General features: G+C 37.0%; 1 protein-coding gene across 1 annotated transcript; it reads right to left on the bottom strand.

The window, feature by feature from the left end:
- Positions 1-205: 205 nt before the first annotated feature.
- On the bottom strand, positions 206-24,160 carry LOC139728167 (uncharacterized; the record flags this gene model as incomplete). Its single annotated transcript, XM_071639131.1, has 5 exons — positions 23,950-24,160; positions 22,028-22,141; positions 20,161-20,274; positions 4,161-4,274; positions 206-319 (listed from the first exon to the last, which is right to left on the bottom strand). Coding segments are annotated over exons 1-5 (667 nt in total), but the record flags the coding sequence as incomplete, so codon positions are not given.
- Positions 24,161-25,772: the final 1,612 nt, after the last annotated feature.

Genomic DNA, 25,772 nt, shown 5'->3' with positions numbered 1-25,772 from the left:
GACATTTGTCGTCGACGTGTTATGACATTAGTGGTTGCTTTGACATTTGTCGTCGACGTGTTATGACATAAGTGGTTGTTATGACATTTGTCGTCGACGTGTTATGACATTAGTGGTTGTTTTGATATTAGTGGGCGATTTTGACATTAGTGGGCTCTACAGAGGGTCTAATATCGCTACTCTAAAATATCTAATCCTAGCTCACCTGTTTGGCAGTTCGACTCAATATAACCCGGTAAACACAGACACGAGTACATATTGACATCGTCCTGACACGTTCCTCCGTTCAGACAAGGATTGCTATCACATTCATCAATATCTGTAAATTGAGAAAAGCGGATTATAATTAGAATACAAACAAAAAGTCAACAGAACGTACAAAAAACGTACAAAAACTAAAACGCCAAAAGCATACAGTTTAAACGGAAAGCAGAATATTGGCTGTGATTTTCAATGGGTTATAAAAAGATTCTCATCTTATATAGAAGCGAATAGATTTACACGCTTTCAAATAGTAAACGACTATAATGTAATGCATGTTCAGTTAAACAAACCACCAAATAGCTAGCATATTAGTAAAGTAGTATGTGATGGGCCTTAGTTATCATAATGATATAAGATATATTTGGTCAGATAATTTGATGTGGTATCAGATTGCAAATACATTTTATATTTTTCCTTTTCAATTAGAATAGTTAGGAGCACAGGTATATCAGAAAGGAATTAGAGTATGATTATAAAGTGCTTTATCTTTTCTTATAATATATATATATATATATATACATATATATACATATATATATATATATATATATATATATATATATATATCATATACACTTGGTGATTCTATCCTTCTATGAAGAGTGCTCGATATCCTCAAAGGAAGAGCTTTAGACAGAAGTATTGCAACAAGTTCACTCGGTTGACATCAGGTTCATCCGTATTTTATTGCTACTCGGAGTTTCATGCCACCTTCATTTAGGGGCAATCATCAGGCAATGATTAAATACATCCCAGAAATGCATTTGGATTGAATTAACGCATTTTTAGCGCGTGATACCAAAACAAAAACAAAACAAAACAAACTATACGCGCCTGGACCATAGGGACCAGTGCGCACTTAATCATATCCATTATTACGTATATCGGGCAATGATTAAACCGTTGGACAATGCATCGACGTGAACTTGTGGGCCTATACATCCTCAACAGTCTGTCCAATGAGTACGGCCGAGGGAATATTGGCCTCTACAGAGATGATGGTTTGGCAGTCTTCAAAAATATCTCCGGCAGTGAGGCTGACCGCATTAGGAAGAGCATGACGGCAACGTTTCAGAAACTCAGCCTGAAAATCACCATCAGCTGCAATCTTAAGATCGTGAACTTCCTCGACATCACCCTCAACTTGAATAACGGCAAGTACTACATATACCGTAAGCCCAACGACAACCCGATGTACATCCATAGGCAATCTAACCATCCGCCATCGATAATCAAGGGCCTTCCAGCTTCTATAGGCAGACGCATTTCAGACATCTCCTGTGACGAGGAGACCTTCAAGAAAGCCACGCCGATGTACGACAACGCCCTGAAAGCCAGTGGGTACACCTCCGAAAGCTTGGCATACACCAAAGATCGACCCAAACCTAAAAAGAGAAACAGAAAGCGCAATATCATCTGGTTCATCTGGTTCATCTGGTACAAGCAATGTCCCCTGGCTGTCTACATCGGAGAAACAACAAATTTTAGACAACGTTTCAACAATCACAAAAGCACAATCATTAGAAGTCAAACACAACATCCAGTCGCACAACACTTCAACAAACCAAATCACACACTAACAGATCTGCAATGTTGCATTTTATACAAGGACATGGAAGCATTTGAAGAAAGACACGTGAAAGAACTAAAAACAATCATCCGCACACGAAGCTTCCAGGGACAGGGCATGAACATAGATCTATCATGGCTCACGAACTACACTTTTTACAAGTAGGTGCGCCGCTTATTGTTGTATGTTCTCCCGTTTACCCCGCTGCAATAGATCTTATCATTATATTGCTTGAGTGATATAATGCTGACGCTCCTTTTAACCATTTCTTGGAACCAGTCTTTTTTCCACTCCGAGACGTATTGTGACGTATCTATTTAATCAAAAGAAGAAAAATATGATTTTTCACGTATTTCATATTCATGCTATAGTCTCAGATTATTTAAAGACTATCTACTCACCAGAATTTGGAAGTTAATGTATGTGTATGCTGAAGTTTGAAAGGAATGGTAAACTGCTTGCACATATTTTGCATAACCATCAGTGTGACGATTCAGTTTGATCTTAAAAAATCGAATGTTTATATTGATCATGATAATTTCAGATTATGTAAAGATTATCTATACACTAGAATTAAAGTTAATTTATGTGTATGTTGAATTTTGAAAGAAATAATGCACTGCTTTTACATTACCACCGCAGCTGCGTATTCAGAGGAATTACTTCTGTATCAGTCGTGCCAAGTTTTTTCATGTATGCTTTATACTCATTGTAATTTCATTATGACGTAACATTGTACTGTTGCCAGGATGCGCGCTGGGTGTTAGGATGCCTAGCATTGATGCGTTAAAGCGCGCATCCTTAGTAACACGGTTGCAATATATTGTTATGGCTTAATTTTGTTATTGTTCTCTCAGTATCAACACTTGAGAAAGGGCGGCGAGACGCCCGAAAATTTGTGTGAAGAAATAAACCGTTGGTGAATACAGCATGAACTTTGTTGCAGCTTTGTTACTTATCATATATATATATATATATATATATATATATATTATATATATAATATATATATATATATATATATATATATATATATATATATATCATATTTAACTTGAGACTTGGTTCTGAAAAATACTGATTTTGAAAGACGAAAAATGTACTAAGATTATAAACATTCTCATGTTATATGTTCCACTTGACTCCAAGGGAGAAATGGTTTAATATTCCTCTCTTGAGAATCTAATCCGAATAATACAGGTTGTAACATGCCAAATAAAAAAAAAAAAGATGTCATCTAGACGTACTGAGAAGCAACACAGATGAAGAGTAAAAGCTACACTGTTAAGAGTGATATTCAATGTGTTCTTTTGGCTCTCAGATGAACTTTATTTTAAAGCTTTCCTCTTAACCAATGTTTTGAGAGCGAATTCAATCCAACTGATTGAGACGAAATTGATAAAGAATCGCCTTATACCATTTGAGAGACGAATTTAGTTCCAAGCCCCATTGCTTCCGAGGCTTTTGAATTGAAAGTACAATTCCGAGACACCTTCTTACAGTATAGCAGTTTATCATTTATTTATTTTTTATTTGTGTGTGTGTGTGTGTATGTGTGTGTGTAGTTATAGGCACTTGGTTGCAGAAGTTGAATGCGAAAACGGATGACGGTGTGATATCAATTTCCTGTATTTTGCAAGTAGACAACCATTATCTAAAGTACACACACACACACACACACACACACACACACACACTCGCGCGCGCGCAGGTAACTTTTTTTTCATATTCATGAAATTCTTTCCTCGAGATGTTTTTATGCAACTGATTGACAAATTTCCCTACATCGACGTAAATACGCAATCAATTAATCAGTGTTTAATAGTAACCAACACACACACACACACACACACACACACACACAAAACATGGGCGCACACACTCGAGCAGGATTCGAGGCTACGACCTCCTGATCACCGGACAGGCGTCATTTCCTAGCCCAACAAGCTTTTGCCCGACAGCAAGTTTGGGTTCTGATCCTTATAACATGCAGGGGGCGCCGCGTTATTGGCTACTTTTGGCTACCATTAAACACTGATCAATTGAGTGCTTATTTACGTCGAAGAAGGGCAATTAAACCTACACTTGCTGTCGGGCGGAGGCTCGGTGGTCAGGACTGGTGGTGATGACGCCTGTCCGGAGATCACGAGGTCTTAGGTTCGAATCCTGCGCGAGTGTGTGCGCCCGTGATTTTTTTGTCATAGCTACTATTAAACACTGATCAATTTTGTGGTTATTAACAAAATTTTAGCTTCATTATCAAATTCAGCAGCAGATTCCTATTCGCTACTCTAAATTACAAGCGTTGTACATAATCCTAGCTCACCTGTTTGGCAGTTCGACCCGTTATAACCCGGTAAACACAGACACGAGTACATATTGACATCGTCCTGACAAGTTCCTCCGTTCAGACAAGGATTGCTAACACATTCATCAATATCTATATTGAGAAATGTAGATTATGATTAGAATATATTATCTTATCAATAAACATGTAAAAAGTCAACGGAACGTGCATGCAAAAACTAAACGAAAAAGCATACAGTTTAAACGGCAAGCAGAATATTGGCTCTGAGTTTCAATGGCCCATAAAAAGATTCTCATTTTAGAACCGAACAGATTTACACGCTTTTAAATAGTAAAAGCCTATAATGCAATAAACGCTCAGCTATACCAACCACCAAATAGGTAGCATATTTGCAAATGAGTATGTATGGATCTTAGTTATCCTAATAATTGAAGAAATATTTGGACAGAGAATTCAATGTTGTACTGTGTATTGCACATACATTTTATTTTTCCCTTTAAATCAGAATAGTTAGGAACACAGGTATGTCGGAGAGGAATGAGAGTTTGATCATAGAGTGTTTCATTCTCTTCTATTCAATATATATATATATATATATATATATATATATATATATATATATACATATATGTATATATATATATGTATATATATATTGTTTTTGTTTTGAAAGTGAGTGCTTGTGGATGCCTGAATGTGTGTTCAGGAATGTCAACTGCATGTGAATCTTGAATATATTTGCTGAGTGCGACCTTTTAGTAGGGTTGAAAAATACTCAATTGAAAGACGAAAATGTACTAGAATTATACACATTCTCATATGTTCCACTTGACTCCAAGGGAGAAATAGTTTAATGTTCCTGTCTTGAGAATCTAATCGGCATAATACAGGTTGTAAAATGCGAAATAAAAAAGAATGCCATCTAGACGTACTGAGGAGCAACAAAGATGAAGAGCAAAAGCTACACTGTTAAGAGTGATATTCAATGTGTTCTTCTGGCTCTGATATGAACTTTATTTTAAAGCTTGTTTCTTAACCAATGTTTTTAGAGCGAATTCCGTCCAATTGATTGAGACTAGATTGGTAAGGAATCGCTTTATACCACTTGAGAGACCAAATTAGTTTCAAATCCCTTTGCAACCAAGACTTTTGAATTGAAAGTACATTTCCGAGACACCCTTTTAATGGCGGTCTAATAGCGATCTCCTGTATTTTGGAAGTAACCACCAATTATCTAAAACACACACACACAAACACACACACACACACACACACACACACACACACACACACACATACACACATACACACAGATGCCTGTTGGTTCCATGTGAGGGAGGACTTTCGTTCCCTACATTTAAAAATAAAGTCGCTTGACAACCTGACAGACATAGATATGTGGTAAGATCATTAATGACATTCAAACGCCCCTTCCTGCCTATTTTTTTAAGCTCCCGTATCAACTGAAGAAATGTATTTCATGATTGATAGAGGACTAAATTCAAAGTCAGGAACAATAACAGTTTCTTTTTTTTTAATTCATGAAATTCTTCCGTCGACGTGTTTGCATGCAACTGATTGACAAATTTCCCACCATCGACGGACAGACGTCATCTCCACCAGATCACAGAGCTTCCGCCCTAAAGCATGTGGTGGTTCCAATGCTAACAGCATGCAACGGGCACCGCGTAATTTGCTACTATTGGCTACCATTAAACACTGATCAATTGAGTGATTATTTACGTCCTAGTAGGGCAATGTCTTCATCAGTTGCATGAAAAAATGTTTCATAAATCTGAATAATTACGCGGTGCCCACTGCATGCTATAAGGATTGGAACCAACACTTGCTGTAGGACGGAGGCTCAATGGTCAGGTGGAAATGACGCCTGTCCGAACATCAGGATGTCGTAGGTTCGAATCCTGCTCGATTGTGTCCGCCCATGATTTATTGTCATTGCTACTATTAAAGGGACTGTACAGTAGTGGTTGAGGTGGGATTCATGTTTTGAGCATTCCTAAGTGAGATGATGAGAAACCTCTTTTGAGATATGAAGAGCATGTAATTCAAGGAACGATTCAACATTTATTTGATAAAAATTCGTTTTCAAATTTCTTAGATAGGCCTATCTAAAAAATTGAAAATAACAAAACGCGACAGGCCACGCCTTTCAATAGGATCTCTTTGTTACAACTTGTTTTTGGTTATTTCAGCCATTTCAAAACTGATTTTCATCAAATAAATTTTGGTACCTTTATATCACTTGCATTTCCCTTTGAGAAATCAAAGAGGAAACTACAAAACAGTTCCGCGCTCACCCTGGATAACAAAAGCTTTACTTAGATCCATAAACAGAAACAATACTTTATTTTACAGATATAAATCATGTAATACAGCTTTAAATAAATCAAAGTACATTAAATATCGGAATGCTCTCACGTCCCTGTTACGTAAAGCATAGACAGATTATTTTTGTTCTCTGTTTGAACAGCACAAGTCAGATGCAAAATCTACCTGGCATGTAATAAATAGTGTTATTCATAAACGTGTAAATAAGGGAAGTATTGATAATATCCTTTGTGAAGGGAAGAATTTAACAGATGATGTGGAAATTGCGGAAGCATTCAACTCTTTTTTTGTTAATATTGGTCCGAATCTGGCCCGCAATATTTCATCTGTACACAGACCCTTTCATTCTTACCTTTTAAATTCCAATCCACAGTCCTTATTTTTTCTCCCGGTACTTGAAACAGAGGTCGTAGATATTGTCAATTCTTTTAGCCCCAAGAAGAGTACAGGTCATGATGGGATTTCTAATCACCTCATGAAAAGTATTGTAAACGAAATACTATCACCCTTAGTTCACATTTTGAATTTATCTTTATTGACTGGTATTGTGCCCATTAAAATGAAAATTGCTAAAGTTATCCCAATCTATAAGAAAGGCAGAGAGGATGAGTTGGGAAATTATCGACCAATATCGCTTCTGTCATCCTTTTCTAAATTACTTGAAAAGGTGATTTATAATCGTTTAATCAAATTTGTAAACGATTGTGATATTTTAGCTGATAATCAATTCGGATTCCGGAAAAAACATGCAACCACCCATGCTATATTACTTCTGGTTGAGAAAGTTGTAAGAGCTATAGACACCAAGTCGCATACAGTCGGTCTGTTTCTGGACTACTCCAAGGCCTTTGACACAATAGATCACGAAATTCTTTTGTATAAACTAAATCATTACGGTATTCGTGGAAAGGCCTTGGAGTGGTTCAGAAGTTATCTTACCGGTCGATCTCAATTTGTTTCCGTAAATAATCATGGATCTGATATAAACTCGATTTGTTGTGGTGTTCCACAGGGCTCCCTCTTAGGTCCTCTTTTATTCATTTTATACATCAATGACTTCCGTAACTCATCCTCTCTGCTGTCTTTTCTTCTGTTCGCAGATGATACAAGTCTCTTTTATTCTCACTCAGATCCTTATGTTTTGCTCGATTCTCTGAATAATGAACTTAAGTTGGTGTTTGAGTGGATTCAGGCAAATAAATTGTCGCTTAATATAAATAAGACCAATTATATGGTTTTCAGTAACACAATAAAATCTCTTCCAGGTTTAGTTTTAATGAACGGTTTACAATTAAATCAAATAGATTCAACAAAATTTTTAGGCATTTATATTGACAGTAACCTTTCATTGAGGGTACATGTTGATTATTTATGTAAATTGTTTGCAAGAATGTTGGAATTATTCACAAACTGAAATATCTCTTCCCAAAGCCAATATTGCATTCTCTTTATACAACTTTATTATTACCTTACTTGAATTACGGAATATTAGCCTGGGGGAATTGCTCAAAGACTAAAATTGATTCGTTATTTTTGGTTCAGAAGAAGGCCTTGCGGATTTTAAATCGAGCACAATTTTTTGATCATACTGATGAATTGTTTGTTTCAAGTAAATTGTTAAAAATTTCTGATTTGTATTTATATCATGTTGGAATTTTCATGTATAAGTTGAATACTGGTGACCTTCCTAGTATATTTTCCTCAATGTTTGTGAAAAACAACGATATTCATACTTACCCTACAAGACACAGCGAATCCTATCATTTTTCTCCTGTTCGTACAGTTTTAGCCCTTACGACAATTACATCTACCGGCCCTTCTTTCTGGAATGAGTTAGATTCGGTTCGGTTGCACTCAAGTTCTTTAAGCTCCTTTAAGAAAAATCTCAAAGCCAATTTTCTAAAATCCTATGTGTAATTATTTCGCCGTAATCGCTTAATTTTTTTTTTTTTTTTGCATATACTTAAATGATGCCTCGCTCGGATGACCTCACCAGTTTGATTAACTTGCTACTTTTTTAAGCATTTATACCATAAGTTAATCATAAAACATTATATACTATACTGTGTACATCCCGTAAACATTGTAATATTCTCGATATTTTGAATTTTGCATGTTACGTCACTTCTGACTTTGATACACTGTACTAAAACCCTATGTTATATTTTTGGAACCCACATCCTACAAGCTTTGCTTTTTAGTGGGTTCCTCATATTACACGTTAATTATATGTCCTTATACATTTGTGCATTTTTGGTTCAAACTGACCATTGTGTTAAAAAAAAAACTTTCTGCTTCAAATTTCAATTTTTCAATTCAATTCAAATTTTATTTCATTTTTCGAAAAAAACATAAACATTTCACTTTCATTGGTAACAGAGAATAAGGTTACATAATCAAAACAAAGTAAAATTGAAAAGAGAACATAATTGTGGAACCCTGAAGTAACAAATAATGTTGTAATGAAAATTGACTGAAGTGATATAGACGATATAACATTACACAAAATATCGAAAAATGGAGGGACCCACTAAAAAGGCAATGCTTGTAGAATGTGGGCCCCTCAGGTACAGAATGTCAATAGAAAATGAACTGATGCAAAAACGGGAAAAAAGATCGGGAATAAAGTCAGATTAAAAAAAAGGTCTGGAAGCCCAATAAGAAGACACACATACACAGGCGAATGAACATTAAACGAGACTGAGACGACAAAACTTATGAAAGGGGACTTCAATGCAAGACAGAACGAGACAAGGTTGACATATAGGAAGACAATACAGCGGACAGAAAGGAAAAACAGATCCAGCGATCCTCGACAGAACTATGTCGAAAAAATATTGGGATGCGAGGAAGGGATACATAAATATGGAAAAATAGAGAGAAATAGATGCGGAGGTACTACAAGTAGAATTGAATCTACTCAGTAAGAGTCTCAGGACAACAGGGACGAGAGAATATATGAGAGTATATTATTGGTAATCATAATTCTTCGGAAAAAATTAAAATGAGCCAACAGGCTGATTCACTTCTGTAGGAACATAACATTGCAATAGAAACAACTTTAATCTCCTTTTAAATGAAAATATAGAAGGTGAATTTCTTATGTCATTATTCAGAAAATTCCAATATGTTGGGCCAGTATAAATAAGTGTGTTCTTAGCAAGAATCGTTCGTAAGAGAGGTAAGTGAAATTCATTGGAACGTCGAGTGGGATAGTCATGGAATGATTGATTTCTTTGAAACATAGAATCGAAAATGGAGGGGAGTGAGTTGTTGCTGTACGTATACATAAATTGCCCCAAATTAAATAAATACAAATCTTTAATTTTTAGCAGCTTATTTGCGGCAAATAATATATTTGAGTGGGAGGGTATGAAAGGATAACTGATGACACGGAGAGCTTTCTTTTGTAGAAGGAACACTCTATCCAGTAGGTTCTGGTGAGTGTTGCCCCAAACTAAAACACCATAATTAAGATATGGCAATATCAGTGACGAATATAACATAAGTAATGATTTTTGTGGGATATACAATTTCATTCTATTTATAACACCTATATTACGTGAGATTATGTTGGATATATAATCAATATGTAACTTCCAGGAAAGTTTGTCGTCAACAATAATTCCAAGGAATTTAAAATGTGAAACTTGTTCTAAATGAAAATCATTCAAAACTATAGCTGTACTCAAAATGTCAACAGTATTACTAAAAATCATATATTTCGTTTTTTGGGTATTCAATGATAATTTATTGGCTCTTACCCAATTATTCACTTTTTGTAATTCAGTATTGACTTTTTGAACAAGAAAATTGACATCATTGTGGGCAAAAAATACACTGGTATCGTCAGCAAAATGGATAAAGGATAGTACATCGGATGCCTGGCAAAAATCATTGATATAAATAATAAATAATAGTGGCCCTAATAAACTTCCTTGTGGAACGCCAAAATTCACTTCTCTTATTACTGAAAAATTGTCTTTAATTGTAACAAATTGTCTTCTATTTCCTAAATAACTCCTGAACCACTCCAAGGCCTTCCCACGTATTCCGTAATGTGATAACTTGTGGAGTAGAATATCATGATCAACTGTGTCGAAGGCCTTGGAGAAGTCCAAGAAAATAGTAATTAAATGAGAGTGATTATCAATTGCATGAGCCACTTGATCAACAAAGTATAAAAGAGCATGAGTGGTATTATGCTTCTCTCGAAAACCAAATTGAGAATTAGTCAAAATATTATGCAACTTTAAAAAATTAATAGTTCTCTTATAAATGAGTTTCTCTAAAACTTTGGACAACGATGATAATAATGAAATTGGACGATAATTACTGACTTCATATTTGTCACCCTTCTTAAATAATGGAATTACTTTGGCCAGTTTCATCTTATCAGGAAACACACCATTAGAAATTGATAAATTGAAAATATGAACAAGTGGATCAGCAACTGAAGATATAACACCTTTAAGAATACAATTATCTATGTCATCATAACCAGAACTCCTCTTGTTCTTAAAGGAAGATACAATATCCATAATCTCATGCCTATTGGTTGGAGTAAAATAAACAGAATTGGGATTGCACTGATCTAGGTATTCAGTAAAGTGATGCATTGACGCAGGGATATTTTGGGCGTAATTTTCACCTATCTTTGAAAAATAAGAATTGAAAACATTTGCAATGTGAACAGGGTCACTGATGATTTCATCATTCAACTTAATGTTATCAATAGCTGAATGTTTACTCGAAACATTCATAGCTTGCTTTAAAACATTCCAAGTGTTTTTCATATCAAACTTATATCTTTGCAGTTGCTTAAAATAATATTTTTTCTTTTCGGAACGTAAAATCATAGTTAGGGTATTTTTATATGAAGTGTATTTATGTTTTGATCGCTCAGTTTTTTCCAATTTGTATTTATAATATAATCGATTTTTCCTGTTAATCGACCGAAGAATTGATTTTGAAATCCACGGTAATCTAGGAGTCTTTTTATAGTCTGGTTTCTTTTTTTGCTCTGGAATTACATTATCCAAATGAAAATTGAATATTTCCATGAAATAATCAAAAGACAAATTGATGTCATCACTTTCAAATACTCTAGACCAGTCAGCATTTTCGAGAACCGCATCAAGACTAGCTAATTTTTCAGACGAAACTCTACGACTTAATAAAGGAGATCTAAAAAAATTAACATTATTAACAGAGGTTTTAAGAGCAAAATGAGTCATAATTGGATAATGATCAGTCATATCTGAAAGAATTATATAAGAATCAGTAAGGGGTAGGGTGTTACTAAACAAATTATCAATAAGGGTAGCAGAGTGATCTGTGACACGCGTGGGTTTCGAAATAAGCGGAAGAAAAGAGGAGGACAAAAATGTCTGAAGAAACTCGTTTGCGACAGTATCATTTCCCGACTTAAGTAAGTCAATATTAAAGTCGCCGAGGAAGAAACAATCCTTGTTTTTAAAAACAGGGGATTTTACCAAATCAGAAAGGTAAGTTAAAAAATCCTTGATATTGGAGTTGGGAGGTCTGTACATAATGCCTACCACAATATTTCTAATTCCTGGTATGCAAATTTCTAAAAAAAGGGATTCAACAATATTATCCATTCTCGAAATATCATCATGAACAATACATTCAAAAGTATGCGATATATAAAGTGCAACACCTCCACCACTCTTATCGGGTCTATTATTGACAAACATTTTATAGCCGTCAATCGAAAAAAAAACTTTCAGAGTTAGAATTTAACCAGGTTTCACTTAAACCAATAACAGAGAAAGACTGATCAGCATCAGTCTCTAAAAATAATTTGAACTCATCAAAATGTTTGTTCAAACTCCGAATATTTAAATGCAACAAAGAAAATATATCATTAGAAAAACTATTACACATATCTTTACATTGATTCACCGTAATATAATTACACGACATATTTTCATTTAACTCTTCACTGAAGTCAGAGGGCAATTCATTTACGGAAGAGTTTAAATTGTCAGCGACAGAATTGTCATAAAACATTGATCGTGAAGTAGATGCTCCACCAACTGAATCTGATTCTAACCTTATTTGCCTGAAAAGCTCAAAAAAGTCATCATTTGATAGAGAACTAAACGGAGCATTTGGGAAATTAGCCATTGTAAATGTGGGACATATCTATGAGAGTTTGTGTTGTCAGACAATCCGCAATTACAGGAACGAGTGAGCATTGCAAGAAAATAATCAACCAACAGAGTGAGGTAGGATACTGAAGAAGCCAAAGAACATGAAATTTGTCAAAATCATGATGGACAGAGGATCGCTGCGAAGAAGACGAACAGGGAGGAAAAGAGAGCAGTACAAGGTAGACGAGAAAGTTCAGTGACAACGAAGAGAAACATGGAACACACATAACATGTAAATGAGGACAAATTGGTTGTCTCCGAGGGCTTCCGAGACGATGACAATAGAGAATGTATAACACAGAAATCCGAGCGGACATTGGGAACGACATGCATAGTTTTTGACTGGCTCCCGTTATGTAAAGCTAGTGCGCTTTGAGCGCGCGAAAAGGTCCAGTAGTGATGTAGTGAATGGATAAAAAAGAGAAAAGAATTACTATGTTGAAAAGAAAGACAGGATAGGAAAAAAAATTAAAAAAATACCTGTTTGAAAGACAAAACTATCGAGTTCAGCGTCCTGCTATTAGAAATAAGATTCGTGTGACACACTTTACGCCTCTCAAACAAGGGCATTTACCCATATAACCTATTCTATGCAATTAAGATGTGACATTGCGGGTACACACGCATGGGAGTTCCTAACATGTCACGCCAACTCATTGACAGTATCGCAAACCAAGGCCGAGTAAAAATTACCATTAAACGCATATAGAAAGCTGTGAGTGGTGCGAGGTATTAACCAATCGGGTTTAAAAGACTCCCATTATGCTGTAAGCGGTGCGATGTTTTAGCCAATCGGGTTGTAGAGACTCATCGTTATGCGTAATCAATATACAAGGAAGACATGGGGAAGGATTTATAAACATAACAGGTTTCGGTGACTGAATAATCCAACTTTAAGTCATTGATGTAATTCGACGTGGGCTCACTAGAATAGAACAACAGGTGGCAGGACAAAAACAAACAAAACACGGGCGTGTTCGAGGAGGCTAAAAAAAGGCTAATGCACCTGAGGTATTCAATAGTTTGTTAGACTGAAGAACACATGAATTTACATAGTGATAACACGGAATTATCGACAACGGATGTGTAACAAGACTAATCAGTTGTGGGTGCTAAGTACATAATACGTTACAATAAAGGTTATGCATGACTCAGAGGAGAAGGAATCTGGAGCAGGGTTGACGACCACAAAAAACTGTACACTATAATGTAGGTAGAGAATGATATAAAAGCATTGATAGATCGGATTGCCAGTGTAAAGAAAAAATGTGGACTTAAAGTAGGCTGGAGCATATATGATTGTAAAGTGGCGTACGGTGGGTCGAAACATGGGGGGAACCATAAAGTAATTTTGACGGTCTGCATGCTTGTGCGTGTGTGCGTAAGCAATAATGGGACTACAATACATTACGGAATGTGATACATTCAACAACGCAGTCATTGAGGAACATTGTAAGTTTTCCTTACATGGATTATGGAATGACGGTGTGAAACGATCGAGAAATTATATACTGTCAGCAACATAAGGTGAATGGCATAACAATAAAATGCGAGCGAGCGAAGCGAGCGAGCTTGAAAATTTTGATATTCTACAGTTCCAAAACTGGAGTTTTAATTGTAGCTATTATTTCGCTTTGGAAATAAATGGGGGCGCATCGGGCGCAACTGCTGGCAATTATTGGCAGCAACATTAGGAGAATGGCATAACGATTCAATGCGATCGAGCAAAGTGAGCAAGCTTGAAAATTTTGACATTCTACAGTCCCCAAATTGTGGTTTGTATAGCTATATCTTTCACTTTGGAAATTAATGGGACGGCGCATCGGGCGCAACTGCTGGCAATTACTGGCAGCAACATTAGGAGAATGGCATAACGATGCAATGCGAGCGAGCAAAGCGAGCGAGCTTGAGAATTTTGACATTTTACAGTCCAAAAACTCCCGTTTGTAGCTATATCTTTCGCTTTGGAAATTAAGGGGGGCATCGGGCGCAACTGCTGGCTATTACTGGCAGCAACGTTAGGAGAGTGGCATAACGACTCAATGCGAGCGAGCGAAGCGAGCGAGCTTGAAAATTTTGACATGGAGATTGTTACAGTCCCCAAACTCCCGTTTGTAACTATACCTTTCGATTTGGAAATTAAGGGGGGGGGGGGCATCGGGCGCAACTGCTGGCAATTACTGGCAGCAACATTAGGAAAGTGGCATAACGATTCAATGCGAGCGAGCGAAGCGAGCGAGCTTGAAAATTTTGACATTTTACAGTCCCAAAACTCCCGTTTGTAGCTATACTTATCTTTCGCTTTGGAAGTTAAGGGGTGGGGGCATCGGGCGCAACTACTGGCAATTACTTTCAGCAACATTAGGAGAATGGCATAACGATTCAATGCGAGCGAGCGAAGCGAGCGAGCTTGAAAATTTTGACATTCTAGAGTCCAACAACTGCCGTCGTAGCAATATTTTTCGCTTTAGAAATTAAGGGGTAGGCGCACCGGGCTCAACTGCTGGATGCGAGCGAGCGAAGCGAGCGAGCTTGAAAATTTTGACATTTTACAGTCCAAAAGCTGCCGTTTGTAGCCATATTTTTCCCTTTTATTCATATATATACATATTTATTTTATTTTCTCTGTTTATTCATTTATTTTAATCATTATTATTATCATTTATTTATTTTTTTTTTATTTTTTTTTTTGGGGGGGGGGACTTTTTGGGGGGGCAAAAATGCGTTTTGCCCCCCCACTTTTTGGATTGGGGGGGGGGGGGGGGCGGCCGCCCCCCCTGCCCCCCCACTTCCTGGAGCACCTGAAGTATCAAACAGTTTGTTTAACTAAAGAGAACATGAATGCGCATAGCAATAACACACATTATAGGCAACTGACATGATTGTATCGAGAATAATCAGCTGTGGGTGCTAAGTGCGTAATTTGACTATAAGAGAGACTGTGCATGACCATAAGGTGGAGGAATCTGGAGCAGGGTTGACGACCACCAAAACTGTACAATATCATGCAGGCAGAGAGTAATACAAAAACACTAAAGAATCGGTTAGCCTGTGTGAATGATCTTCATGGAAGGTTGAAAGAAAATTACACAGAAATCTGGAACAGAGGAATCTGATTTATATACTAGATTGTTGTTATGCCTGAAAATCATCGGACACCTATCCGGTAGTTGGGAGTAACAGTCATCTCGCGAATATATGTACGGCCTGAACATACAAACACCCCGGTTCAACAAACAAATTGGAAAGCATAAGCAGAATACACGGGGAAAATGTTCACATGGCAGGTGGCTGCTAGCAACAAACTAACAAAGGATGCGTTCATCGAGGTTACTCAAGCTATGTCAGTATACGTAAGACACATTAAAAAACAGCAGAAATGCATTGAGCACCCGAAACGCAGAACAATTATATAATAAGACCTGCTCTTAAAGGGACGGCGCAGCATCAGCCAAGATTCAGCCTTTAACTTTTTCCAGGATACCCAGAAACCACCCTATGAAAAACCAAAAACCATCTCATAAAAAACTTTCCATCATCATTTAATTTTAGGAGAAAGAGAGAAAAAAGGAATAGAAAAGGATAAGTCCCAACCGAAACTGTACCATCCCTTCAAGGAGACGCTCGAGCAATGCAGACAAAATACCGACAGTTACCATATTCAAACATGTGCAAAATTACCTGCATTCATACTCTGCATGTAGTTTTAAATGAAAGTACATTGTATACATTGCTTGTTGTGTCTTGAAAGTCAGGGAAATCCATCAAGGAAAAAAAAAAAACCCAGAGTTCAAACATGTGCAAAATTTCATTCTCAACATGGGTATAGACATACACGCACCCAAAAAAATGTAACAAGCAGATTTGTTTGAGAATGTGAAAAAAGTTGGTGCATGATACTTGCTCCAGTCTAACTTTAAATACACTTATTGAGGTCGCTCAACTTACGGTATGGCTACATCAAATAACAGTATGAATGCATAGAGCAGCCGAAACACGAAACAAACAGGGCTGACTCTTAAAGGGACACTCTGGGCCATGCAGCAATATGATATGCATCTCTATATAGGACAAACTTTCGTTAAAAGGTCACAGAATCTCAACCCATACCAGAGACACTAAAAGGTCTGAAAAACAGTATGAATGAGAATTATCTAGCTACATGACACAACGAGACCAGTCATTTGAATAAAGAAATGAAGAAAAGGAAAAAGAAAACCGCAACCCAGAACAAAAAAAAAAAAAAAATATATATATATATATATATATATATATATATATGTTGCAAATTGAAAAAAAAAGACAAACTGGAAGGTATTAACACAAAATCAAAGTAATCAGTTATAATCAGATATGATTTACACATCTTAGATATACACTCCGATATAACAATTAATCTCTGCAACATTGTCGAATAGATAAACCCTATATCAGAAAGAAAAGGTGGAATCGAAAGAAAAAGAGGAAGAGGAGAGAAAGGAACATCAAAAGCCGATTGTAACCGGAAGTCTTTCGTATATGCTGTGGCTTGAAGAAAAAAATTGATATCTGATCTCCTCATTCAATATTTCACTTTATACAGGAGAGTAATGAAAGGAAGTAAAAATTCTCTCCATGAAAATGGAGCAGAGGTTTACATCAGTAGGAAAATACACACCTGCCTTCCACACTGTGTACGTAAATTCTTTTCTCCCTCCTCTTCACTTTCACCATAACAATTATTGTTCGAAATTAGCACCCCCAACAATAACAAAAATATAAGGAGAGGAAAGAAGCAAGGCCTCTAATTCATGGGTGTTGTCATAAACGCTATGCAGTATAATGCTTTATCTTACTAGGTGAAGCAAGCAGTAAATACGCCATTGCGATACAATATTTTTGTTACAAGACCAATTTCAAGCATAATGGAGTGAACATCATGATTGGCAATTGTTGAAGCGCTTTGTGTCTGTTTAGAAAAAGCGCTAAATAAACATTAGTTATTATTATTATTATTATTATTATTGGCACTGTGCGGTCATTTGAAATAATGCAAACGACCACAGTTAGAGTGATAGAGCATGGTGAAAATCTAAATAAATAAATAAATGCAAAATGCAACTACAGATCTGCCTACATTCACGTATCCAAAACAGTGAGATTCCACATGGCAATCGGGGAAATATTTGTGTGTTACATGTATTGCAATGGGTGAAAATAATTTCCAAATCAGGGATTTTCTAATGTTCTCTGATTTCAATATAAACAGAATATGACAATTATCAGGGAGACTCCAGTCGAAGAATCAGGGAGACTTGAATTGGCAGCATCTGCAGTTACATAAAACGCGAAGCATAGTCATAGCTTACTGAAAAAAGAAAACACATTAGTTGGGATTAACTCTAAACACTTTAACTCTTATCGTTCAAAGCTGAGCATTTGGCTAAAAAAAAAGAAAAAAAAAAGAAAACTGCTGCTTATTCAGACAAGGGTGCACCGTGTATACAGTTCAAGATATATTATCAGCAATGTTGCATTCATGATAGCTGTTTTGAAAAAAAAAAAAAGTAAGCAATCGGGCATGCAGCCCAAACCTCCCGTAATACTTCTCAATATATCAACTTTATGTAACTTACAAATTTAACATACTAACATTTTTGCCCCTTTTTAAACATAAAACACCCTCGACATGAGTACAAAAACTGTATGGCGAACAGCACTATGACAAGAGGTAAACTTAGCGAGTACCAAAAATTTGGTAGCATGATATAGAATGATTGCTCTTAAACAAATACAAAAGAAAAATGTGCAACGGATACTCTTACTCTTTCCAGACAGTCCAAGGAGTCTGCGGGCCGCCACCGGCTTTCGTCTGGCGGGTCTGCAGGAACACTTGAGTTCCATTAATGCGTATACGGGTCGACAATTTTTTCTCTCTGCGAAGGTTGAAAGCAATGGAGGCTAGCCTGCCCCTCTCGCGCTTCATTGTGGGCGGTAGGTCGGTCCGGATTGTGATCCGGGAAAAATCGAGCGTGGGAAGATGAGTCGCGGGCTGTGGACCGACTCTGGCAGCGTAAGTCGCGGGTGTTGGGCGAGGATGAGCAGTTGAATGACCAGGTGGTGAGGCTGGCAGAGCTGATGGCGCAGGTTGGGTTGGGTGGGCTGACGCGGCGCTTAAGGCGGGCTGATGACTCGAAGAAGGTCCTGGTCCGCGTTTCGGTTGCTCGTAAGCCTGTAGAAGGGCGTCTCGATCGGCCATGTGCGAGAATCGGACAATGATTGGACGGGGACCTGTGGGCTGAGAATCCCGTCGAGCAGAGGGCAGTCGATGGGCGTTGATAATCGGGATATTTCGTGCTTCCTCCGGACTTACATTGAGAAAATGGCAAATCACCATCGCAACGACCTTGTAGATGTCTTCGTCTTTGCCGTCGGGCATCCCGTAGATGAGAAGGTTCTGTTTTCTTTGGTGGAGTTCTAGGAGGATCAGCTTTTCCTCTACGTTGCTTATCTTTCTTTCCATTTCGTCGTTGATTTTCGGGATCGTTTCCTTTTCTATTGTTGTAATTTGACTGGCGTTGAAATTGACTGCTGTTTCGATGTCTGCGACGAACCTTTTCGTTTCAGCAAGATCATGTTTAACAGCGCATATTTCAGAGAGAACAGAATCCATCTTAGCTGTCATTTGTGACGATAAATTGGTAAACATTCCTTTAAGTTCATTGAAGATACCGGTGACAGAGGCAGGGACTGATTGTTCCCGCTGGTTGCCAGGGGCAGCGGGCGGAGCGACAGCCGTGGAGACAGCCGTGGAGACATTGGGGGCCTGCTCAGGTGAAGACGAGGATTCGGGCGCAGTTGTGTTTGATCCCGGGGGAGGTCCGGAGGCAGCTCTTGCCGACTCATCTTGGACGGGAGGCGGCTGGTCCACAGACGAGTTCGAGGACTGCGATAGCTGCGAGTGACTAGCAGCAGAGGAGTTTTTCGCAGGCATTTTTGGACGTTTAGAGGTAGTTGGCTCTGGCTTTTTGTTGCTTTTTGCCACGTAGGTTTTTCTCAGGTTGTACGTTTTGGTCCTACAATCCTCAGACATGCTTAACTATAGCCGAAGAGTGGAAGACTAGAAAGTTACATAGTAACTTTAGCTGTGTGGATTCACTGGACTGTGGTGGGTGGCGGGAGCCGAGACAAAAACACGTCAGTTTCTTACGATGACATTCTGACGAATGGAATATAAAACTTGTACGAAATGTGGAATATGGAACGTGAATAAAAAAAATAGAAAAATAAGCTTTTGATACCTCTGAGAATTGCACGTTCTTTGACATCTCACAGAGTGGTTTCTGAATATCTCGCAAAACGTTTAATGCTGAATCCTCATCTCGACCAAAACTATACACACCCTTTAAACACTGATCAATCCAGTGCTTATTAACAAAAAGTTTGTATTCATTATCAAATTCTTTAGCAAATTACCATTTGCTACTCAGAAATACCAAATCCGAGCTCACCTGTTTGGCAGTTCGACCCGTTATAACCCGGTAAACACAGACAGGAGTACATATTGACATCGTCCTGACACGTTCCTCCGTTCAGACAAGGATTGCTATCACATTCATCAATATCTGTAAATTGAGAAATGCAGATTATGATTAGAATATACTTATCAATAAACAATGAAAAAGTCAATTTTACGTACATGCACAAACTAAAACGCAAAAGCCTATCCTTATACGGAAAGCAGAATATTGACTCTGAGTTTCAATGTCCCATAAAAAGATTCTCATCTTAGAACCAAATAGATTTACACGGTTTCAAATAGTAAGAGCCTTTAGTGCAATAACTGCTCAGCTATACAAACCACCAAATAGGTAGCATATTGGTAAAGTAGTATGTACTGGTCTTAGTTATCGTAATAATTTTAGAAAGGTTTGGTCAGAGAATTCAATGTTTGTTCAGCAATGTCATTTGCATGTGAATCTTAGATAGAATCGCTGAGTGCGACCTTTTAGTAGGCCTGAAAAATACTCAATTTGAAAGACAAAAATGTGATAGAATTATCAAAATTCTTATATGTTCCGCTTGATTCCGAGAGGAGAAATAGGTTCATGTTACTGCATTGAGAATTTAATCCGAATAATACACGTTGTAACATGCCGAATAATAATTTTAAAAAAATGTCATCTAGACGTAGTGAGGAGCAACACAGATGAAGAGCATGCAGAAGGGATAATGTTAAGAGTGATTTCAGTGTTTTCTTCTGGCTCTGAGATGAACTTTATTTTAAAGCTTTCTTCCTAACCAATGTTTTTTTAGAGCGAATTCCATCCAATTGATAGAGATGAGATTGGTAAGGAACCGCCTTACACCATTTGCGAAACCAATTTAGTTTCAATTCCCTTTGCAACCAAGACTTTTGAATTGAAAGTACATTTCCGAGACACCCTTTTAATGGCGGTTTGATACCGATCTTCTGTATATTGGAAGTAATCACCAATTATCTAAAACACACACACACACACGCACACACACGCACACACACACAAACACACACACACACACACTCACACACACAAATGCCTGTTGGATTGGTTGGAGGGAGGACTTTCCTTCCCTACATTTAAAAATAAAGTCACTTGACAACCAGTGTCCTGACAGACATAGAGGTGTGGTAAGATCATTTAATGACGTTCAAGCGCTTCTTCCTGCCTATTTTCTAAGAACCTACAGGCTCCCATATCAATTGAAGAGATGTATTTCATGCTTGATAGAGGACTAAACTTAAAGTCAGGACGGTAACAAAAAAGTTTCTTAGTTTGTAATTCATGAAATTCCTCCGTCGAGATGTTTCCATGCAATTGATTGATGAATTTCCCTACATCGACGGACAGATGTCATCTCCTCCAGACCTCGAGCGTCCCCCGACACCAAGTGGTGGTTCCAATCCTTACAGCATGCAGCGGGCACCGCGTAATTGGCTACTATTGGTTACCATTAAACACTGATGAATTGAGTGCTTATTTACGTCAATGTAGGTCAGTTTGTCAATCAGTTGCATGAAAACATCTCGACGGAAGAATTTCAAAAATTTGAATAATTACGCGGTGCCTGCTGCATGCTATAAGGATTGGAACCAACACTTGCTGTCGGGCGGAGGCTCGGTGGTCTGGTCAAGATGACGCCTGTCTGGCCGTCAGAAGGTCGTAGGTTCGAATCCTCCTCGAGTGTGTGCGCCCATGATTTTTTTTTTTTTTTTTTTGTCATGGCTGCTATTTAACACTAATCAATTCAGTGCTTATTAACACAAAGTTTGTCATCATTAACAAATTTATGAGCAGATTGCTATTAGCTGCTCTAAAATACCTAATCCCAACTCACCTGTTTGGCAGTTCGACCCGTTATAACCCGGTAAACACAGACAGGAGTACATATTGACATCGTCCTGACAAGTTCCTCCGTTCAGACAAGGATTGCTATCACATTCATCAATATCTGTAAATTGAGAAAATCAGATTATGATTAGAAAATGTATATCATCTTATCAATAAATAAGGAAATGCATACAGTTTAAACGGAAAGCAGAATAATTGCCCTGAGTTTCAATGGCTCATAAAAAGATTCTCATCTTAGAACCGAAGAGATTTACACCCTTTCAAATAGTAAAAGCCTATAACGTAATACATGCCTAGTTTTACAAACCACATACAGGTAGCATATTAGTGAAGTATAGTGTGTATGGGTCTTAGGTTTTCCAAAGAATGTAAGAAATATTAGGAAAGACAAACGTGTTTTTTTTTAATTAAAAAATGCATCAGCAGATTGCAATTCGCTATATCTACTCTAGAATACCTGTTTGGCAGTTCGACCCGTTATAACCCGGTAAGCACAGACACGAGTACATATTGACAGCGTCTTGACACGTTCCTCCGTTCAGACAAGGATTGCTTTCACATTCATCAATATCTGTAAATTGAGAAATTAAGATTATTATTCGAATAGATTATCTTACCAATAAACAAGGAAAAATCAACGGAACTTACATGAAAAAACAAACGCAAAAGCATACAGTTTAGAATGAAAGCAGAATATTGGCTCATAGAATAGTGGCCCATAAAAAGATCCTCATCTGAAGACCGAATAGGTTTACACGCTTTCAAATAGTATAAAGAACCTTTAATACAATAAATGCTCAGCTATGTAAACCACCAAATAGGTAGCATATTGGAAAAGTAGCATGTACGGCTCTCAGTTATCCTAATAATTTTAGAAATATTTGGTCAGATAATTCAATGTTGTATATGATACATTGTACACGTACATAATTAAAAAAAAAAAACCTAAAAACGCACAGGCATACAGTTTACACTGGAAGCAGAATATTGGCTCTGGGTTTCAATGGCCCATAAAAAGATCCTCATCTTAGAACCGAATAGATTTACACGCTTTCAAATAGTAAGAGCCTTCAACGGACTAAATGCTCAGCTATACAAACCACCAAATAGGCAATATATTGGAAAAGTAGTATGTACAGGTCTTAGTTATCCTAATAATTTCAGAAATGTTTGGTCAGAGAATTCAATGTTGTATATTGCACATACATTTCATTTTTTTTTTCATTCAGAATAGTTAGGAGTACAGGTATGTCGGAGAGGAATGAGAGTTTGATCATAGAGTGTTTCGTTCTTTTACATTTTGTTTGGAAAGTGAGTGCTGTTGGATACTTGAGTGTTTGCTCTGCAATGTCAATTGCATGTGAATCTTGAATAGTTTCGCGTAGTGCGACCTAGAGTTGAAAAACACTGAATTTGAAAGTCGAAAATGTAACAGAATCATAGATATTCTTTATGTTCCGCTTGACTGCAAGGGATAAATAGTTTAATGTTACTGTCTTGAGAATCTAATCCGAATAATACAGGTTTTAACATGCCAAAAAAATGTCATCTAGACGTACTGAGGAGCAACATAGATGAAGAGCAAAAGCGATAATGTTAAAAGTGATTTCAATGTGTTCTCCTGGCTCTGGGATGAACTTTATTTCAAAGCTTTTTTCTTAACCTATGTTTTGACAGTAAATTCCATCCAATTGAATGAGACGGGATTGATAAGGAATTGCCATATACCACTTGAGAAACCAATTTGGTTTCAAGCACCTTTGCATCCAAGACTTTTGAATGGCAAGTACAATTCCGAGACACCTTCTTACAGTATGGCAGCCAACGACAAAATCCACTAATGACATTGTTGGTTGATTTCGAAATAGAAAATTGAGAGACTTTCTTCTTTTTTTTTTTTCACCGTACCCACAAAATCTGCGGGAAAGCATGCAATATGTCGCTGTATGCCGGGAATATCTTTAGGTGGAAGAATCTCGTGTGGAAAGGTTTCTATGACCTCTCCGTTCTTTCCAGTGATATTCTGACAAGGGTTCTTGATGCCGAGATCCAGGACGCCTGATATCGGGACTAGGTTTCCTTGGCGAGGCCGTGCAGTTGATGATGAGCTTTTCCACATCATGCCTGATGTTAGGCAAGGATTTAGACAAGTAGAAGATGTCAAATATGCAGATAATGAGAAACAAAGGAGAGACATGAAAAAGAAAGGAAGAGAAAACAGTTGCAAGTAATTGTCAGTATCCGTGGACCTTTGTAACAAAGGTAAGAAAAAAACACCATTGAGGTATTTTAATACGACCTTTCCTCTTACATTAATTTGTAACCTATTTAGCATTGACAGGTTCTTCGAACTTATGCAAGGCAATTAAAATATAAGGAAAGATATCTCATTAAATCGATTTATAGAATTAAGTAGCGGGAAAATTGTTTGGAGTCCACGTACACAGACACCCACACATTACATGTACCACTGTCGGGTAATATAGAGATATCGAAATCATTAAAGCGCCGTTCCACGACTCGTCCTCTTAGGGGATGGTACAGTATTTGTTGAGATAGAATTCGAGGTTAGAATTTTTTTTTTTTTGGGTAATGATTTTTGCAATATTGAGAAACCTCATATGAAATATGAAAGATCATACATTTTTAAGAGGAATTCAAAGCTTGTTGGATGAAAAGCGGTTTTGAAATTGCTGAGATATCAGTCTGATATCCAAAACAAAGCAATCCTATTAAAAGGTTGGACACACTTTTTTATTAGGAACCCATTGTTTTACTATGTGTTTGGATATCTCATCCTTTTCAAAACCGATTTTCATCAAATAATCTTTGAATTTCTCTTAAAACAGTGTAAAATGGGAGGCTTCTTAACATTTAATAAAGTGGTTTCTAAATATTTCTTAAAAAATGAAAGCTGATTTTTCACCTCACCCAATAATATATCATTCTTTTCAGTGCCAGAAGTATTATCATTTCAACGAGTAATGATATCAATAATATCATAATCATAACTACTTCTTGTAGGTGATACCGGGCCCAAGATATCATTATTTATTCATGCATCACTGTCAAATTACTTTCAGTAACACCATAATAAGATTTGATGCAGAATCATGCGTAAATGACAGATAAGTCGAAACATACTACGAGACTATTGATTTGATTTGATTGTTTTTGTTTGACTGACTTAGGTCTTCTTCAACATAATTTCATGCATGAATCAGAATTCTTTACGTAATATCTTAGAAAACATCAATATATAAATTGCATCGTACATAATTCAAAGAAGAAAAAAAATGTATTATCAACTCCACTACCAAAATAAAATTGTTTTAACCAGATTGGCAAACATTTACCTAATATATTATGCAGAAGAAGGACTCTCACTATAAGCGGATGTTTGAAAACGTGGCAGCCCATGAAACCTATTTAAATATACGTAATTAGTTTACAGAATGGAGAAAAAAATATCTGAACATCCTATAATGTATTCAGTTTTCATATTTCCGTACTGAGAATGGAAGCATTTCCTTGCCTGTCAATATCACCACCACGACGACCGTCTTCAACAGACCAAGGAAACACGAAAAATGCTGCGGTTTGGACTGTGAAAATAAAGATATTCAGAATACAATATATGCCTTCTTAATTATACTCACCAGTACCACTTTCATCATGAAACAACACCATATTATGTGATTTGTCAACTGGAATTCTTCGTCAATTAAAGT

This window comes from Diadema antillarum, unplaced genomic scaffold (genome assembly GCF_040938485.1).
Source record: "Diadema antillarum isolate AM-2024a unplaced genomic scaffold, OU_Dant_1.0 seq00000167_RagTag, whole genome shotgun sequence".
In the NCBI taxonomy this organism is placed as follows: domain Eukaryota; kingdom Metazoa; phylum Echinodermata; class Echinoidea; order Diadematoida; family Diadematidae; genus Diadema; species Diadema antillarum.
The sequence above is the reverse complement of the archived record's forward strand: the minus strand, read 5'-3'. Positions and strand labels throughout refer to the sequence as shown.